We start from the raw sequence: 15,759 nt of genomic DNA on the forward strand, positions 1-15,759 counted from the left end.
AACTTGAATTTATTTCTTTATGTTTAGCTGCTCATTCAGATCACCTCAGAATAGAGGTCGACAGATTATCGGGCAGGCCGATTATCGGGATTGATATTTGGGATTTTGAATAATATCGGTATCTGCTTTTTTGCCGATTATTATTAAGTCACAGATGCAGCGGCCTGATACTCTGTCTTTCTTTCTCCTACAAACACTCTTCCCTCCACTTAACTCACTTACCTCCCGCTACCCACCCCGCGCCATGTGATTGGATGAGCGACCGGGGGCGGAGCCCATAAAGCAGGAACATTGGAGCAATTGCTCTGCTTATTCGCCCTGACATGCCTGTGTCAGTGATATAAAAGCATGTTTGCGATTAAGAGATATCGTAAAAAGTGTAGTTAACTTGTTTTGAGGAAGCACGTTCAGGCGGGAAATGATATATTAGCTCTAATTACAACATACGTTCGTCAATCAGGCATGCGTGTTTGTGATTGAGAGCAGAAAAAGCACTATAAGTGAAAGGCTGAGTGATTTGCTGTTACCATAACATTAGTTCGTCAGGAATGCCAACACTTGATTCGCGCGCTCGGTTGAAGTTTGAGTCATGTTGGTTGTATTGACATTTTTAGTAAAAACAGATAAGGGAGCTGGTTAAGTTTTTATGTACCTTTATATGAGTTGCTGCTGAGCCTAATACAGTAATCCCTCGGTTATTGCGGTTAATGGGGACCAAAACCACCCGCGAAAAGTGAAAATCCGTGAAGTAGCGACGCCCCTTCAAAAATGCTTAAAAAAAAGATTTTTTATTTTTCTTATTTTTTATTTTATTTTATTATTATTATTTTTTAGACCCGGTTAATGGGGACCAAAACCACCCGCAAAAAGTGAAAATCTGCGCAGTAGCGACGCCCCTTCAAAAATGCTTAAAAAAAAAATATATATATTTTTTTTAATTTATTTTATTTTTATTTTTATTTTATTTTATTACTATTATTTTTTAGACCCGCGAAGCTCTGAACCCGCGAACGTGGAACCGTGAAGTAGCGAGGTGTATTAATTCCTGTACGGTTAGTTTTTGTTTTAAGCTAAAGATTAGTCATGTTAGTTGTGTTGAAATTCTAATTTATTTACTGCTAAAGGTTTTCAGAGAGATATTCAAGTTTTATTTGAATTTATAAAAAATCTTTGTTTCTTTTTCACGATTAAAAAAAATTCTTACACCAATATTTAAGCATAAACAGCAGATGAATATCTGCCACAAATATTGGTTATTGGCCTCCTCTTAATAATAATTGGTATCAGTTCTGGGCGGCATGGCAGCTAAGCTCTGAGGTCATGGGAAAATCCAGCTACCGGTCTTCCTGTGCGGAGTTTGCATGTTCTCCCCATGCTTGCATGGGTTTACTCTGGGCACTACGGTTTCCTACCACATTTAAAAAATATGTCAGGTTAATTGGCTGGTCTAAATTGTCCCTAGGTGTAAATGAGCGAGTCAGTTGTCTCTGTGTACCCTGTGACTGGTTAGCAACCAATTAAGAGTGTCCCCTGCCCAGTGCCCAGTGGGATTGGCTCCAGCCCCCCGCCGCCCCAATGTGCAGATAATGGATGGATCGATGATATCAGTGGTGAAAAAACCATTTCAGTCTATCCCTACCTCAGATGTTTAGCAGTAATGCAATTCAAAATTACCGTATTTTCCAGACTGCAAGACGCACCCAAAAAGCCCAAATAAGGCAGAAATTTGAAAGTGCACCTTATTTATTTGCACGCTTACAAATACTACACGACGTTTTGCGGTACACCGACATCGATAAACATCACCTACTAAAGTTGCAAAATATGTTATGCAATGGGAATCAAATCCGTGTTGACATGATGAGAGTCGTGTCACTTTACCACTATAACAATAGTGATAAAGATGACATATGAAAAGGCATTAGATTTTACCTAAAACAAATCAATGCAGAGTCAAGTCATGTTTTGTTTTTATAGCCGTTAATCACAAAAAGTCTCAAAGGGCTGCACTGACTACAGAGCCTTATTCAGGGTTCGTAATGCTTGAATTCCATGAAAATGCTTGAATTGGGTTTTCAAGGTCGCAAAAATGCTTGAATTTTGGGTGAAGTGCTTGAAATGGTTGCTAATGCCATGTTTGTTCGCAGTTTGACTTAATAGACCACTCTATAAATGACGTTTTTTTTTTTGTTTTTTTTTAAGTCCGTGATAATGACGCCAACACGCCTGGCATTATGGCATTGTCATGTGAGGCATCACAGTCCTCTACTGGTTGCACCAAAGAGGACAGCTCTGTTTAGAAAACTGGCTCTTTTGGCTCGGCTCAATGAGAAAAAACAGCTTATTTAGCTCCCAAACGGCTCCTCAGATATTTTGTTTTTTAATGATATATTATCAACTATGCACCAAAATATTTAGTATAAATGATTTCATATGTGGGCAGCACGGCGGGACAGTGGTTAGCGCATGTGCGGCACAGTTCAAGTCATGGGAACCTCCTGCGTGGGTTCAAATCCAGCTCCAGACTTCCTGTGCGGAGTTTGTATGTTCTCCCCGTGCTTGCGTGGGTTTCCTCCGGGCACTCCGGTTTCCGCCCACATTCCAAAAACATGCATTTCAGGTGAATTGGCCGGTCCAAATTGTCCCTAGGTGTGACTGAGTGAGTGAGTTGTCTGTCCCCGTGTGCCCTGCGATTGGCTGGCGACCAGTTCAGGGTGTCCCCTGCCCGATGATTGCTGGGATGGGCTCCAGCACCCCCGCGACCCTACTGAGGATAAGCGGTGCAGCTGATGAGATGAGATGAGATTTCATATGTTTTGCATAGGATTCCTAAAAAACACATGAAATATAAAAGCTAAAATATTCCCAGATCTACAAAAAATACACAGATTTTAATTCAAACAACAACACAAAATCCCACAAACTCAATCAAATATAAATTGAAAATATTAACTCCCAAAAACTATAAATAAAAAATAAAATGATAAACTTAATAACTATTTACAATTCTATTTTAGGCAATTTAGAGATCTTCAGAAGAACACGCAGAAATATAAGTTAAAATAAGTAAATCAAAAAGCGAAATGTCAGCAGTATCTACGATTGAAAGCTATCAATTTCAATCAAATTAGTCAAAATTTGGCACATTTTTTTGTTTTTAAACGTACAGTAGTTCCTTTTTTTGTCTTCTGTATTGAAATCAATTATTACCCAAGAGCTGTGTTTGTGAAAAAGTATTGCTTAGTCAAGCTGCGCATGCACTGTTGAAGCAGAATTGCAGAATTCATGTCAATTTATAGCAGCTCATTGACTTGAAAAGATAGTAGATCATATATAGGAGCAGCCCAAAATATGTTCTAGCAGCCAAGTAGCGACTATATTTTAGTCATCAAAGTCAACAACAACAAAAAAATATTCTACTGAGAGACGCCGGATTGCTTCCTCTGAACGTACAGAAATAAATGAAAAATTGTCTTTGAAAGTGCTTGAATTTGGCCTTGAAAAAGGTGTATGAACCCTGATTAAAACCTACAGGAGATTAATCATCAGATACACTAACGTGTTGTCTTCTTTATATCTTATTGGGCAACTTTGGTTTTCTCTATTCTCTAGTCTGTAACATTAATTTTGGCACCAAGTGTTGGTCCCAAGTGGGGGGAGACCGGAAATGGAAACATGGTTGCTCAAAACAAGGACAGTGTCTATTACAAAACCAGGACCAAAGCCCCAAACAAACCAGTGGGCACAAAGCAACTAACAAAATGCCCAAACAAGAAATCAGAAACCAAAACTGGAACTGCGAAAAATATTAGAAGTGTAGTACCAAAACACAAATAAACCCGGTCGTGGTTGTGGAAATAAAAGGAAAATCAGGATGACAATGGCAGAAGACCCAATGACCCAACCCAGTACGGTGTCCAAACAGTTTTATGTTAAGGGCTAGGATGATTAGGCAAAGGTGTGTGGGAATTGGACACACTTGTACCCAGTTCCAAAGCTTGTTGGGGCCCTCTGACAGTAGGAGGCTAACTACACCCTAACACAAAGTAGTGTAATGATGGGATTAAATCTAATCACTTTTTGTGTGATATTTACTTCACTAGTGAGTGGTCTAGTGGTTAGCTTTCAGTGCTCTCACCACAGCAACCCGGGTTTGATTCCCACTGCATACAATGTTCAAATATGGTGGTATATTGTGAAATCATGCATTTATTTAACTATTGTTTACATTTCCACACATATTCGTTGTATTCTGCAGTGTAAATGGCATACTGTGGTTTAAGGCACACATACATTTCTGGCTAATTTGGGGTTTTTATGTGCGCCTTATAGTCCGGACATTTCTGTACTAATCTGACCTCTTTCCTTTCTAGTTTGCGACCAGCTGTCCTTGGGTGTGGTGGCTGTGTTTGGTCCTTCTCATAGTTCTTCAGTAAGCGCGGTCCAGTCCATCTGCAATGCTCTGGAGGTTCCTCACATCCAAACGCGATGGAAACATCCGTCGGTGGACAACCGGGATACTTTCTTCATTAACCTGTACCCCGAGTACACGGCAGTCGCAAGGGCCGTGCTGGATGTGGTCACCTTCCTTAAGTGGAAAAAGCTCACTGTCGTGTATCAGGACAGCACAAGTTTGTACAAACCTTTTACTCTAAAACAATATGTCACACAGTACACCAGCATTTTTCACAAGCAATCTAAATATTGTTTTCCGCATCCGTGCTTTATTCAAAGCAGGGGTAGGTTGACATTTTGATTTGCGGGCTGAATTGGGTTAGAGACCTTTTCAGATGGGCCTGGCCAGGAGGAAAATAGTCATTGATTTGATTTTTTGGACACCAATACTGTCTCCAATCTCATACCTAGGCAATACATAAAGAAACACTCACTGGGGATAAGAGTGTCATCAAAACAATAATCTTTTTCTGGTATTTTGTACTTATATTTTCACGGTTCACGGATCCATTTACCACCTGGGTCATATGGGCACCGCTTCCTGTGGTGTGTCTTCGGCAAATACAGCCTGGCAATGCCCATCCCTTTCCACAACATTTCTTTGGCTAGTGAGGTGTTCCCCACTTAAAACAAATACTGATTACACTGGTTAAAGTTCTGGTTTCCGTGGTTACCAGAAACCTCAGATACAGCACCTACATTGCCCGGTACTGTGAGTAAAAATAGTGTGATGATGAGATAAAATGTAATGCTTTACCTTTTTATTTAGATCCCTAGTGGTCTAGTGATTACACAATGGATTTAAGTCAATTCATGTTTATTTGTATAGCCCTGAATTACAAAGAGTCTAAAATGGCTGCGCAAACCACAGACTATTATTACACCATCCCCTTATCTAAAACCTACATGAGGGCAAGGAAAAACTAAAAAACCTCAACATGAGGAAAATGAAGAAACCTTGAGAAGGGACTGCACATGAGGTAATCCCCCTTCAAGGATGGATTTTGCAATAACAAATACTACACATAATACATAATAATAATACATATTTAATACATATTGTGAACATAAAATATAGGTTATTCATATGCTATATAATAGAAGTGTGTTTTAAGCTTAGATCTAAACATTTCCACTGAGGTTGCAGATCGAATCAAAGGGGGAATAGCATTCCACAGCACCGGGGCCCGAATGGAAAACGCTCTTGAACCTGCGGATCTCTTCTTGGCTCTTGGGATCACTTGTAGACCAGCATTTTCAGAGCGAAGGCTCCGGACCAGAACATAGGGGGAAATTAAATCTGAAAGATATGAAGGAGCAAGTCCATGCATGATTTTGTATACTACGAACAGAACCTTAAAATCACATCTTAAGCTAACAGGGAGCCAATGCAGGTAAGCTGAAATCGGGGAAATGTGATCAAACTTTCTTGTCTTAGTTAAAAGCCTCGCTGCTTTCTGTAAGGCGCCCGCTTTGAGACTGGGAGGTCGGTGGTTCGCGCCCCGGCCGAGTCATTCCTAAGACTTAAAAAGTGGTCGGCGGCGCCCTCTGTTGGCTGCGGCTGCATCGGCTCGCTACAACGGGTCAGGTGCAATCGACATTTCGTTCTGACAATACAAGGAAATTATTATTATTATTATTATTATTATTATTTTGTACCAGCTGAAGGCTCTTGATTTTGGACTTCGGGAGACCGGAGAGTAGTGCGTTACAGTAATTGAGACAGGAGGTAACAAACGCATGAATTATAATCTCGGCATCTGACTGAGACAGCATAGGGCGAATTGGAACTTGTTATTATTATTATTGATATCATTAATAATGTTATTATTTAAGATGAGCTGCAAGAATATTGTCATACAGCAAACTGTTCTGTTCTGTGGTACAGAAAAAGTCATGAACCACTAGTGTAGAGAACACTGTCAAGAGATTTTCAACTGCCAATAAATCTAATATGTAGAAAATGTGTGTGCTACTTTTTCTAGCTTTCTACCAGGTCTGCAACAAGATGGCACGACCTTGCTACTCCTTTCTTCTGACATACTCTTACTCAGGGTCAACAATGAGGCACTCTAAGCTGTCCATGCAAAGTAAAAGGATAGAATTGCAATGGGGGGCATTTCAGACATGCCTCAAAACAAACAATTGATAAATACAAATCAGAAAATGTGTCGATTGGCTTTTTACATTTTTGTTTGGTTTATTTGGCGTTGAAGCCCTTGGCTGCAACACCAAATAAACCAAATAAACTGATTATTATACCTGATAGACAGCATTTGGCGTAGTTTGACCATCCCTGATTTAAAGGGACAGTACGTGTTACCGGGCTGCTCTGCACTGTGTTGCCAGAACACTCAAAAATACACACTGTCCCTTTAAGAAATTCATTTTTTGTGTAGGTTTGATGCGCATGCAGGAGTTGATCAAGGCTCCAGGAAAGCTCAACCTCAAGATAAAAATCCGCGAACTGACGCCAGGCAACCAGGATGCGAGGCCTCTGCTGAAAGAGCTAAAAAAAGACAAAGAATTCTTTATCCTCTTCGATTGCTCCTACAGCATGGCCTCGGAACTACTCAAACAGGTCTCCTCGGAAAACCACCTGTATCACTATAATACAAGGTTGTTTCAAAACCTTTGATGTCCGTTCAAATAGAGGTAACCCAATCGGGCCTAAAATTTTACTCACTGTGTTTGGGTTCGGGCAGGGCGACTCTCTCGCTGACTTTGTTTTTTTTTTTTTAATTAACCAGCCGCCATTGTTCTTTGTTTCTTTTCCTTTGTGTTCTTTGAGAATTCAGTCCCCGTCTCGCGCAGCGCAGACCGCGTTCCCGCGCTTGACGGCGGGCTCGGCAGGGTGCTCGGTGGCGTGCTTGACACTATGCGAGTACATCCACACAGAAAGAAACCGATAACAATGACGGGTTGATACATTTTTTTAAAAGTTGGTGAGAAAGGGGCCTTACAAATAAAATATACAAATCCGGGTTCTTTTCAGACTCTGTCCCTCAAATCACGTTAATTGATCAAGCTGGGGCTGGGTCGGGCTTTAATACCGGCAGGCCGGGGTCAGGTTGGGCTGCCTATGTTTTATACACGACCTTACATCTTACTTAGAATATTATTAATTGATCATTATAGTAGTCAAGTCAATTTACATTTATTTGTATTGCCCTTAAACGCAAAATGTGTCAAATGTCTGCACAGGCCAAAAAAAACATTCCCCTGATTAAAACCGGCATGTGGGCAAGGAAAAATTTAAAACTTCAACATGAGGGAAAAAAAGAAACATTGTGAAGGGGCCACACAAATAGTAGTCTCCCTTCCAGGATGACCAAGGCTGCAATAGATATTGCAATAGGTACCAATACACAAAACTGTGTCTCAGGCTGTGCGCATATTAAACATTTGTGAAATCATTAACGTCACCCAAATTTCTCATTCAGATTTGGAAGAACAAATAGTTCCGGTTTCCAACAGTAGTACTTTTAAATTTGATTTACCTTAATCATGTACTTTCTGAGATATTTACATCTCAAGGGATATTAATAATTTTGAAACACATTGTAATAATTACCACATGACCTCATCAGAAGGATCTTAACTGTGTGTTCAGTATTGTCTTTTGTATAACTGTGTATATAAATGTTTATTCAATTATTGTTTGTTGACAGCTTTCATCTATGGGAATGATGACAGAGTACTACCACTTTTTCTTCACCACTTTGGTGAGTCACAACGTGAAATGGATTTAGAGATACAACCTATCGAATAAACGATTGAATTTCCTATTAGAGTTACTGACTAGCATGATAATAACGCTTGGATATTTTCTCAGTTAACCAACTCACTATCTTAACTAGCTTACAGGTTAAAAGTACTTTGTTAATTGAAAATGATGAAATATTTTGCAACTTTTTTTTTGCTGTCGGACAGAGACTTCACATCAAATTGAAAACCGTTGGGCAAAATCACTTTTTTCCAAAATAAAATCAAATCCTTGGAGTCAGGATGAAAACTTCCGGAAAACTTTTTTTATTAAACTGTCATACAACAAAGTGCGATTGCACCTCCACTACATAAGGGGGTAGTTGTGACGGTAGGAAAGAAGTCAAACAATGACACATTGTGTATTATTTAGCACCCCTTGAGTGGTACAAAAAGCTTCATTCATTAAAAATACTGCAATATTGATTCAAATCAAAAGCAGTAATACATGGACTTTCATACAAACATGCATTTAAAAACAAAATTTGTAGGTTAAGTAATTAGCATTCAATCTACATAACATTAGCGTCTTATAGAAGGAGATGACATGATTGTCCGCTATCTTACTACTACAGTACCCCCAAAAACCAAGTAAAAAAATGGGCAAAAAAACAAGATCACTTTGTAGTTGCTATTATTCTTTATGCGTTGTAGCACTAATTTTTCGGTTGCACTACACTAGCGGTCTCCAACTATTTTCAACCTGAGAGCTACTTTTGTTACTAATTAGTGCACAGGGCACCCAGTTTGATATAAGTTTCTACAATCACAACATATCATGTTATTACTATGTTGTGACAATGTTATTACAGGTTATTTTTTGGGGAAGTGGGCTAAGATAAACTTAGTCAACAACTAAAAAAATCATTTTACAAGAAAATCATTTTTAGAACAGTTCCGCGGGCACTTCAGCTGGTCTTAAGGGGTGTTGGAGACCCCTGCACTACACAATACAGAGACATCTAGTGGTCAAATATTAGAAAGTGTCCCACTCACAACAAGTTTAAGTACAAGGAAAAACTACAAAAGTAAATCATTGATTTACTCACTGGATACATGTTAATGCTACTACTACTTGCTTGGCGTAGGACTTGTTTGCGTTGGACCTGGAGCCATACCGTTACAGCGGGGTCAACATGACGGGCTTCCGATTGCTAAACATCGAGGACCCCTGGGTGGCCTCCACCCTTGAGAAATGGGCCATGGAAAGGCTGCAGGGACCCAAGCAAGATGGAGGACTTATGGGTGGTGTGATGACTGTAAGAATCCATAAGAGAATTCAAGACAATAACACTTTTTGCAGTGGCAATTGGTGATAATAGCTAGGCAGGTTTCCACATAGGTTCTGTTGTTCCTGTAAAAGCCTTCCCGCGCGCTGCCAACAGTTCAGAACTCACAAGGCCTGAACAAACAGACTGAGGGATGGATTCTTCCCCAAAGCTATCAACTTACCAAAAAGCAAAAGTGCAATGTCCCTGTTCTAAGTGCAGTACCCTGTTTTTTGAGTGTAATATCTTGGTTAAGTGAAATATTCCAGTTTTGTTCAGTTATTACTTTAATGCTCTTGATGTAAGTCTAAAGCAGTCATGCAGTACAAGTGTTTTATTTTGAGAAGAATTATTTTTTTTGCAGAAAGTTCTTTACTTTATTTGTTTTCTTTTAATCAAAGGTTTTACGTTGTACTGTTACCTTATTTACACTTGACTTCATTTTCATAACCCAAAGCAATGGAAAAATGTCAATTGTCACGGTAAATTTTAGTTTTAGGTGAAATATCCCAGTTCAAGTGCTATAGTCCAATTTTGTATAGTTCTTATTTCAGATATAAATACTTTATATTAGAAGTGAATACATAACATATACATTTTCTCTGTATTCATAAGTGTTTATATTTTATAATTTTTTGCCAACTGGAGTGTAACCCTAATCTCGTTCAAATAATCTCTTGAAATACAATGATAACAAAGATGATTCAAAATCTGTTGGCAGGTTATCCACATCAATTTTACAATTCACCATCAATGTAGCAAACATGTTGATATTTGGAGCTCTGTTCACTCACCGTGTTTTCATGTTACAGACTGATGCAGCTCTGATGTACGACGCCGTCTTTTTGGTGTCTGTGGCGTCTCAGCGTGCAACTCAGATGACTGTCAGTTCTCTGCAGTGTCACAGACATAAGTCTTGGCGCTTTGGACCTAGATACATGAACCTCTTCAAAGAGGTATGGAGTAGGCTGCAACTAATGATTCATTTTATAATCAATTAAGTCGATTTTTTCTTTGATGAATGGATGAATCAGATTTTTTAAAAACACATTTTTTTCTTTCCTCCTCTATTTAAATATTTAAGTTATGGACGGATTACAAAACAACAGATATACTGTAATATAAAACAATAAAAAAATAGTGTAACTTAACAATTTGAATATGATAAACCATCCAAATGTGCCAATAATATATAATATACTTAAGAATTTGCCCCTTGTGTTGAGTTAACCATGTCATTATTATTTTTATTTTATTTTATTGATTTATTGTCCGATTTTTTCTCTGTATTTCGGCAGCGTGTTTGCCTGTTTAATGCAATGTTCAATAAAAAAAGGATTTAGGAAAAATTAAAGCTATTTTTATAAAAACGGTCTTAGGGTGCCTTCTGCCGGACCAAAGTGGTACTACAACCCGTAACTTCACAACAAAATGCATTGCACTTATTTCCTTTCATTTAACACGCCTATGAATCGATGACAAAATTAGTCGCCAATGCTTTTAATCGTCAATTTAAATCTATTTTCCCGATTTGTACCTGCAGCCCAACCAACTAACTAACTAACTAACTAACTAACTAACTAACTAACTAACTAACTAACTATTCAGCAAGGTAAGTGACTTCTGGCCAAGGTGATAACTAACTAACTAACGTAACTACTTAGTTAAGTCATTTTGACCAATGAGTCAAAAAGTCAAAATAAAAGACTAACTTACTGATGAGGTAATAACAAACACAATGACAGTCCAGCTGCCTAATTAGCATTTAATTTACCATACTATTTACTATACTAAACTTTATTTAATTTGTGATTGTATCACAGTATCTTTATACATTAAACATTGCTATAATATATTCTAGTAACTTAGTACTACTACTACTACTACTTTTCAGTCAAAGTATATGACTTAATAGCTCATTAACTATTAAATATCCAACCTCAAAATAACTACTCATCAATTAACAGACGAAAGGATTGGTTTGCATGCTAAATAACAATTCAGACACCTACCTACCTAACCAACTAACTATTCAAATGGATAACTTGTCACTGGCCAAGTAGATAATTAACTAACTTCTTAGCGAAGTAATTATGACCAATGAATCAAAAAGTCAGAATAAAAGAGTAGCTGACATATCGAGTAAGAAAACTGACCAACTGCCTAATTTGCCTTCAATTCAATTCTACTAAACATTTACTGCACTTTTTAATTAGCTAATTTAGTAATGCGCTAGATACCTAAAAACTTTACTCAAACTAAATTACTTAATACTATTCTATAACAAATTTTAAAATAACTGCTTACCAATTAACCGAATAAACTATTACTTCACATGCTAATGAATTAGTTCTCACCCTTTACTAACTAACCAACTAAATACCTAAATAACTACTTAGCAGCCTAACTAATAATTATTTGCTTTGCTAGCTATCCTATGGAACTATTTTCCCTTTGACTAAGTAGTTTAACATATATTCACGATTTATTTATTCCTTAAACGCCTGGGTTATCAAAGCACCACTTTCTGTAGTGTGGTTTTTTTGGGTAGGGGTGTGTTTCCCTTATTGAAACAGTCCTGGTTTCCATAGTTATTGGTAGCAGGAGAGGCCGCCTGATCTGACTCCTTCTGACTCCTCACCCCTTCATTACCTGGTCACTGTTGTTATCAATTTAAATTAAAATAAGTACATTATTAGTGTGCTCTATTGTGTTAGGCTCAGTGGGATGGGCTGACTGGCCACATTGTGCTAAACAAGAGCGACGGTTTGCGACGGGAGTTTGACTTGGACATCATCAGCCTAAAAGAGGACGGCAGCACCCGGGTGAGTAAGCTAGTCCACCTGCTCCCGTATGAGCACACTCATCTTAACTTATTTATTATGTCCCCTCAGGGTGTCGTAGAGGGCGTAAATCGGCTCACCAAAAGGTGGATAAAGGTTTGTTTCCAAATATGGTTGTCTTTTCACTGTACAGGAATCAATATAAAAAGGAAAAACTGCGATATTTAAACAAGCGTGACTAGACGGCTCTGCCAGATTTAAAAGACCAAGTTTTTACAGTATGTAGTAATCAAATAAGGCCGTAGAATCTTCGCTCTTTTGTGAGTAACCAAGAAATTAAAGTGTGACTTGATGACATGTCAAGTGTGCTTGTTTAACGTACTTAGCATTTATCACATCACTGACTTTGCTCTTTAGCAGCTGAGGAGAGATTTCAGGGTCCAGCTGTCACATGCCTGATCCGTCCTGCATGCATTCGTGCACGCGGATTATTGCTAGCATAAACTCATTCACGGTTCTCTCATGCAGAAGGCATACGCGCCATGTACTTTTGCATCGATGCAATGACATCATCAGCAATATTGTGGTTGTTTCAATTTATATCTATGGCATACAGTATGCCATACTTTACAGTATCAATTATTGTATACATCTGTGTTTTTTTGTAAACTTTTTATGAGCCAAGGCACAGTTTATTTTTCATCATAAAAATCTCAATCATTATATTAAATACATTTGAGAAGGTTTTTTTTTTTTATTGATGTGGGTCGCAATTTTTCATTATGGCGGAATGCAGAATCCTGAAGTCAGATCAGTTGAGAGGCACTGGTTTAAATAATCCAGATGGCTCCATCTTCTTTCCAGATCGCCACATGGAGTTCCGTAAAAGGAATGACCCTTATTGAGAAGTCGTCACAGACGAACAAAAATGTGACCGACTCGCTAGCCAATAGGACGCTCATCGTCACCACCATCCTGGTGAGGAAAACTAAAAAGAAAGTGCATGGACAAGCGATGACAATGCGACAAAATTGTCCTCGCAGGAAAATCCGTACGTGATGCACAAGAAGTCCGACAAGGAACTGGTCGGTAACGACCGCTTTGAGGGTTACTGCTTGGACCTTCTAAAGGAGCTCTCCAACATCCTGGGCTTCACCTACGAGGTCCGCCTGGTGGCTGATGGCAAGTACGGCGCTCAGAATGACAAGGGAGAGTGGAACGGCATGGTGCGAGAGCTCATTGACCACGTGAGGACAAAGTCTTTTGTCTTTTGCACAGGCTTGATAAAAGTGAGTTAGGACCTGATCTGAGTTACCCCTCTAGGTAGCCGACCTGGCTGTGGCGCCATTAACCATCACGTATGTGCGCGAGAAAGTGATCGACTTCTCCAAACCCTTCATGACGCTCGGCATCAGCATTTTGTACCGAAAGCCCAATGGCACCAATCCAGGTGTCTTCTCTTTTCTCAACCCGCTCTCGCCAGACATTTGGATGTACGTTCTGCTGGCTTGCACCGGTGTGAGTTGCGTGCTCTTTGTCATTGCCAGGTAATGGAAGACACGATACTATGTTGTTATACTGCAGGGTTGGGAAAACTACAGCCTGGGGACATATATGGCCCGTCAGGCATTTTAATAGGTCCCGGCAAACAAAAATAGGGGATATGTTATACTTATATTTATTCCTGCGGCTCTTTGGCGCTCGCTAGTGGCTTCCTGCTGCTTTTCCAAAAATGCTTGATAATGGAAAAATATATGTTTTTTTTTTTGTAAAAAGGCAAACAGAACACATTCTTAACGTTTTATAATGAATATAGATGGATACAGTCTCGCGAAAAAGTATCATCTGCTGTAAAGTTGTCCTAAATATAGTTTTGCAGTAAGGCGGAAAGAAAAGTATTAACATTAAAATTTGACAGAATTTTTATAACAAATAGACCAATAAAATGAATGAGTAGTAAAATGAATGCAATTTGGTCCATTACCGCAGAAACCACCAATTACAACAACACACAAGACACGTGTCTGTTGCAATCTGGCAATATTATAATAGCTCTCGCATCGTTGTCTGGAAAAATAGGGCTCATATTTTATGCAACACAGCCCTCATTCAAGTAAAAATGTGTGCATCTTTTGATGCACCATCCTGAATAGTCTCAAGAGCCGAAAACACGTGGCGTAAGACTTGCAGAATAACTGAAAATGACGCATTTGAAAACGGCGTCAGGTTCTGTTTGCCTTCTGCAGCCAAGGGCTTCAACACCAAATTCCCCACGTGCTTTGACCCAGATGTGCCCGGGCTTGAAATGTTATAATTGGAAGTCACTGGGTTCTTTTTTATGGCTGTTTAAGCCTATGGCTTAAAATCCGGTGAGGCTTGTACATATTTTATTTTATTAGAAGTATGTGGCCTTTAATCAGGTGCACTTTTTCATCCAGAATTTACTGTACTGTATGGTCAAATAATAAACAGTATCAGCCAATCAGAATGCCGAACGCAATGCAGGATGCAAATCCGTGAAGTAGGGAAACTGTAAAAAAGGATTTACTGTAATAGTAAAGTCAAACTAAAATGTTTTGTTGTCTATGTACCCAGTGTTCTCTTGTTAGCTCCACGCCAAATGTATATATATATATATATATATATATATATATATATATATATATATATATATATATATATATATATATATATATATATATATATAATCATAAACTCCCCCAAAGGGTTAAACTTTTCTCTAGATTATGTCATTACGGACGGAGAGTATACGACTGTCACAAAATAACAATAATAGATCTACAAACCAACACATAATTGGAGTGGAAATAATAAGTTTATTCTCATTATACAAAAGTAAAACAAAAGTGGATGGCTTCTTTCAGTGTAAGAAAGCAATTTAGAGAGCTGCTTGCTAGCATCGGGTGACCTCGGATGGAGACTGATCTCCGCGATGATTAAAATAAAACCATCCCAAATTAAGCGGTTTTCCACGAGTTGATGATCCATGTCATCCGTTTTATGGCTAGTGGACCTGGCGTTGACAAGATTCACGGTCTTCAGCGGTGGAGTTGTTAGCCTGGCCGTTGGCAGTAGGCTAGATTAGCAGCATCTCTCTTACCTTCTCCCAGACACCGCCTGAGTCGCTTCTGGAACCCGATGATAATCCACGAACCACCCGCTGTTTAGTTGCGTTCTTTAGACTTTCCTCAGAGTCTGATTTAGTTCATGAATTTCTTGTTGATGTAAAGAACCACTTGTGATGCCCCTTCTCAAGGTTTCCCAATTTCCTCGTGCTGAGGTTTTAAGTTTTTCCTTGCCCGCATGTTGATTTAAGATTAGGAGATGGTGTAATTGTGACCTGTGCAGTCTTTTGAGACATCTTGTGATTAAGGGGCTATACAAATAAATTTGACTTGACTTGACGAACCGCTAAGAGCTAGCAAATGCTATGCTTCCGAGCTTGTTTACGGAGACAGCTGCTGCAG

At 38.9% G+C, this 15,759-nt stretch overlaps 1 protein-coding gene across 3 annotated transcripts in view; it reads left to right on the forward strand.

Annotated features, from left to right (window-relative positions):
- Window positions 1–15,759, forward strand: part of LOC148349779 (glutamate receptor ionotropic, kainate 1-like) — a 33,441-nt gene that overhangs the window by 6,732 nt on the left and 10,950 nt on the right. For 2 of the 3 annotated variants that reach the window (XM_088321757.1, XM_088321758.1), the window contains 10 exons: window positions 4,374–4,631; window positions 6,855–7,036; window positions 8,127–8,180; window positions 9,309–9,479; window positions 10,301–10,444; window positions 12,206–12,313; window positions 12,383–12,427; window positions 13,136–13,249; window positions 13,315–13,518; window positions 13,595–13,818. In XM_088321757.1, the coding sequence (XP_088177883.1) occupies window positions 4,374–4,631; window positions 6,855–7,036; window positions 8,127–8,180; window positions 9,309–9,479; window positions 10,301–10,444; window positions 12,206–12,313; window positions 12,383–12,427; window positions 13,136–13,249; window positions 13,315–13,518; window positions 13,595–13,818 (1,504 nt within the window). The remainder of the gene's footprint in view (window positions 1–4,373; window positions 4,632–6,854; window positions 7,037–8,126; window positions 8,181–9,308; window positions 9,480–10,300; window positions 10,445–12,205; window positions 12,314–12,382; window positions 12,428–13,135; window positions 13,250–13,314; window positions 13,519–13,594; window positions 13,819–15,759) is intronic. The other variant, XM_088321759.1, reaches the window with a different exon arrangement.

This window comes from Urocampus carinirostris, chromosome 17, assembly GCF_059441175.1.
Source record: "Urocampus carinirostris isolate Australia breed hairy pipefish chromosome 17, RoL_Ucar_1.0, whole genome shotgun sequence".
NCBI lineage: Eukaryota > Metazoa > Chordata > Actinopteri > Syngnathiformes > Syngnathidae > Urocampus > Urocampus carinirostris.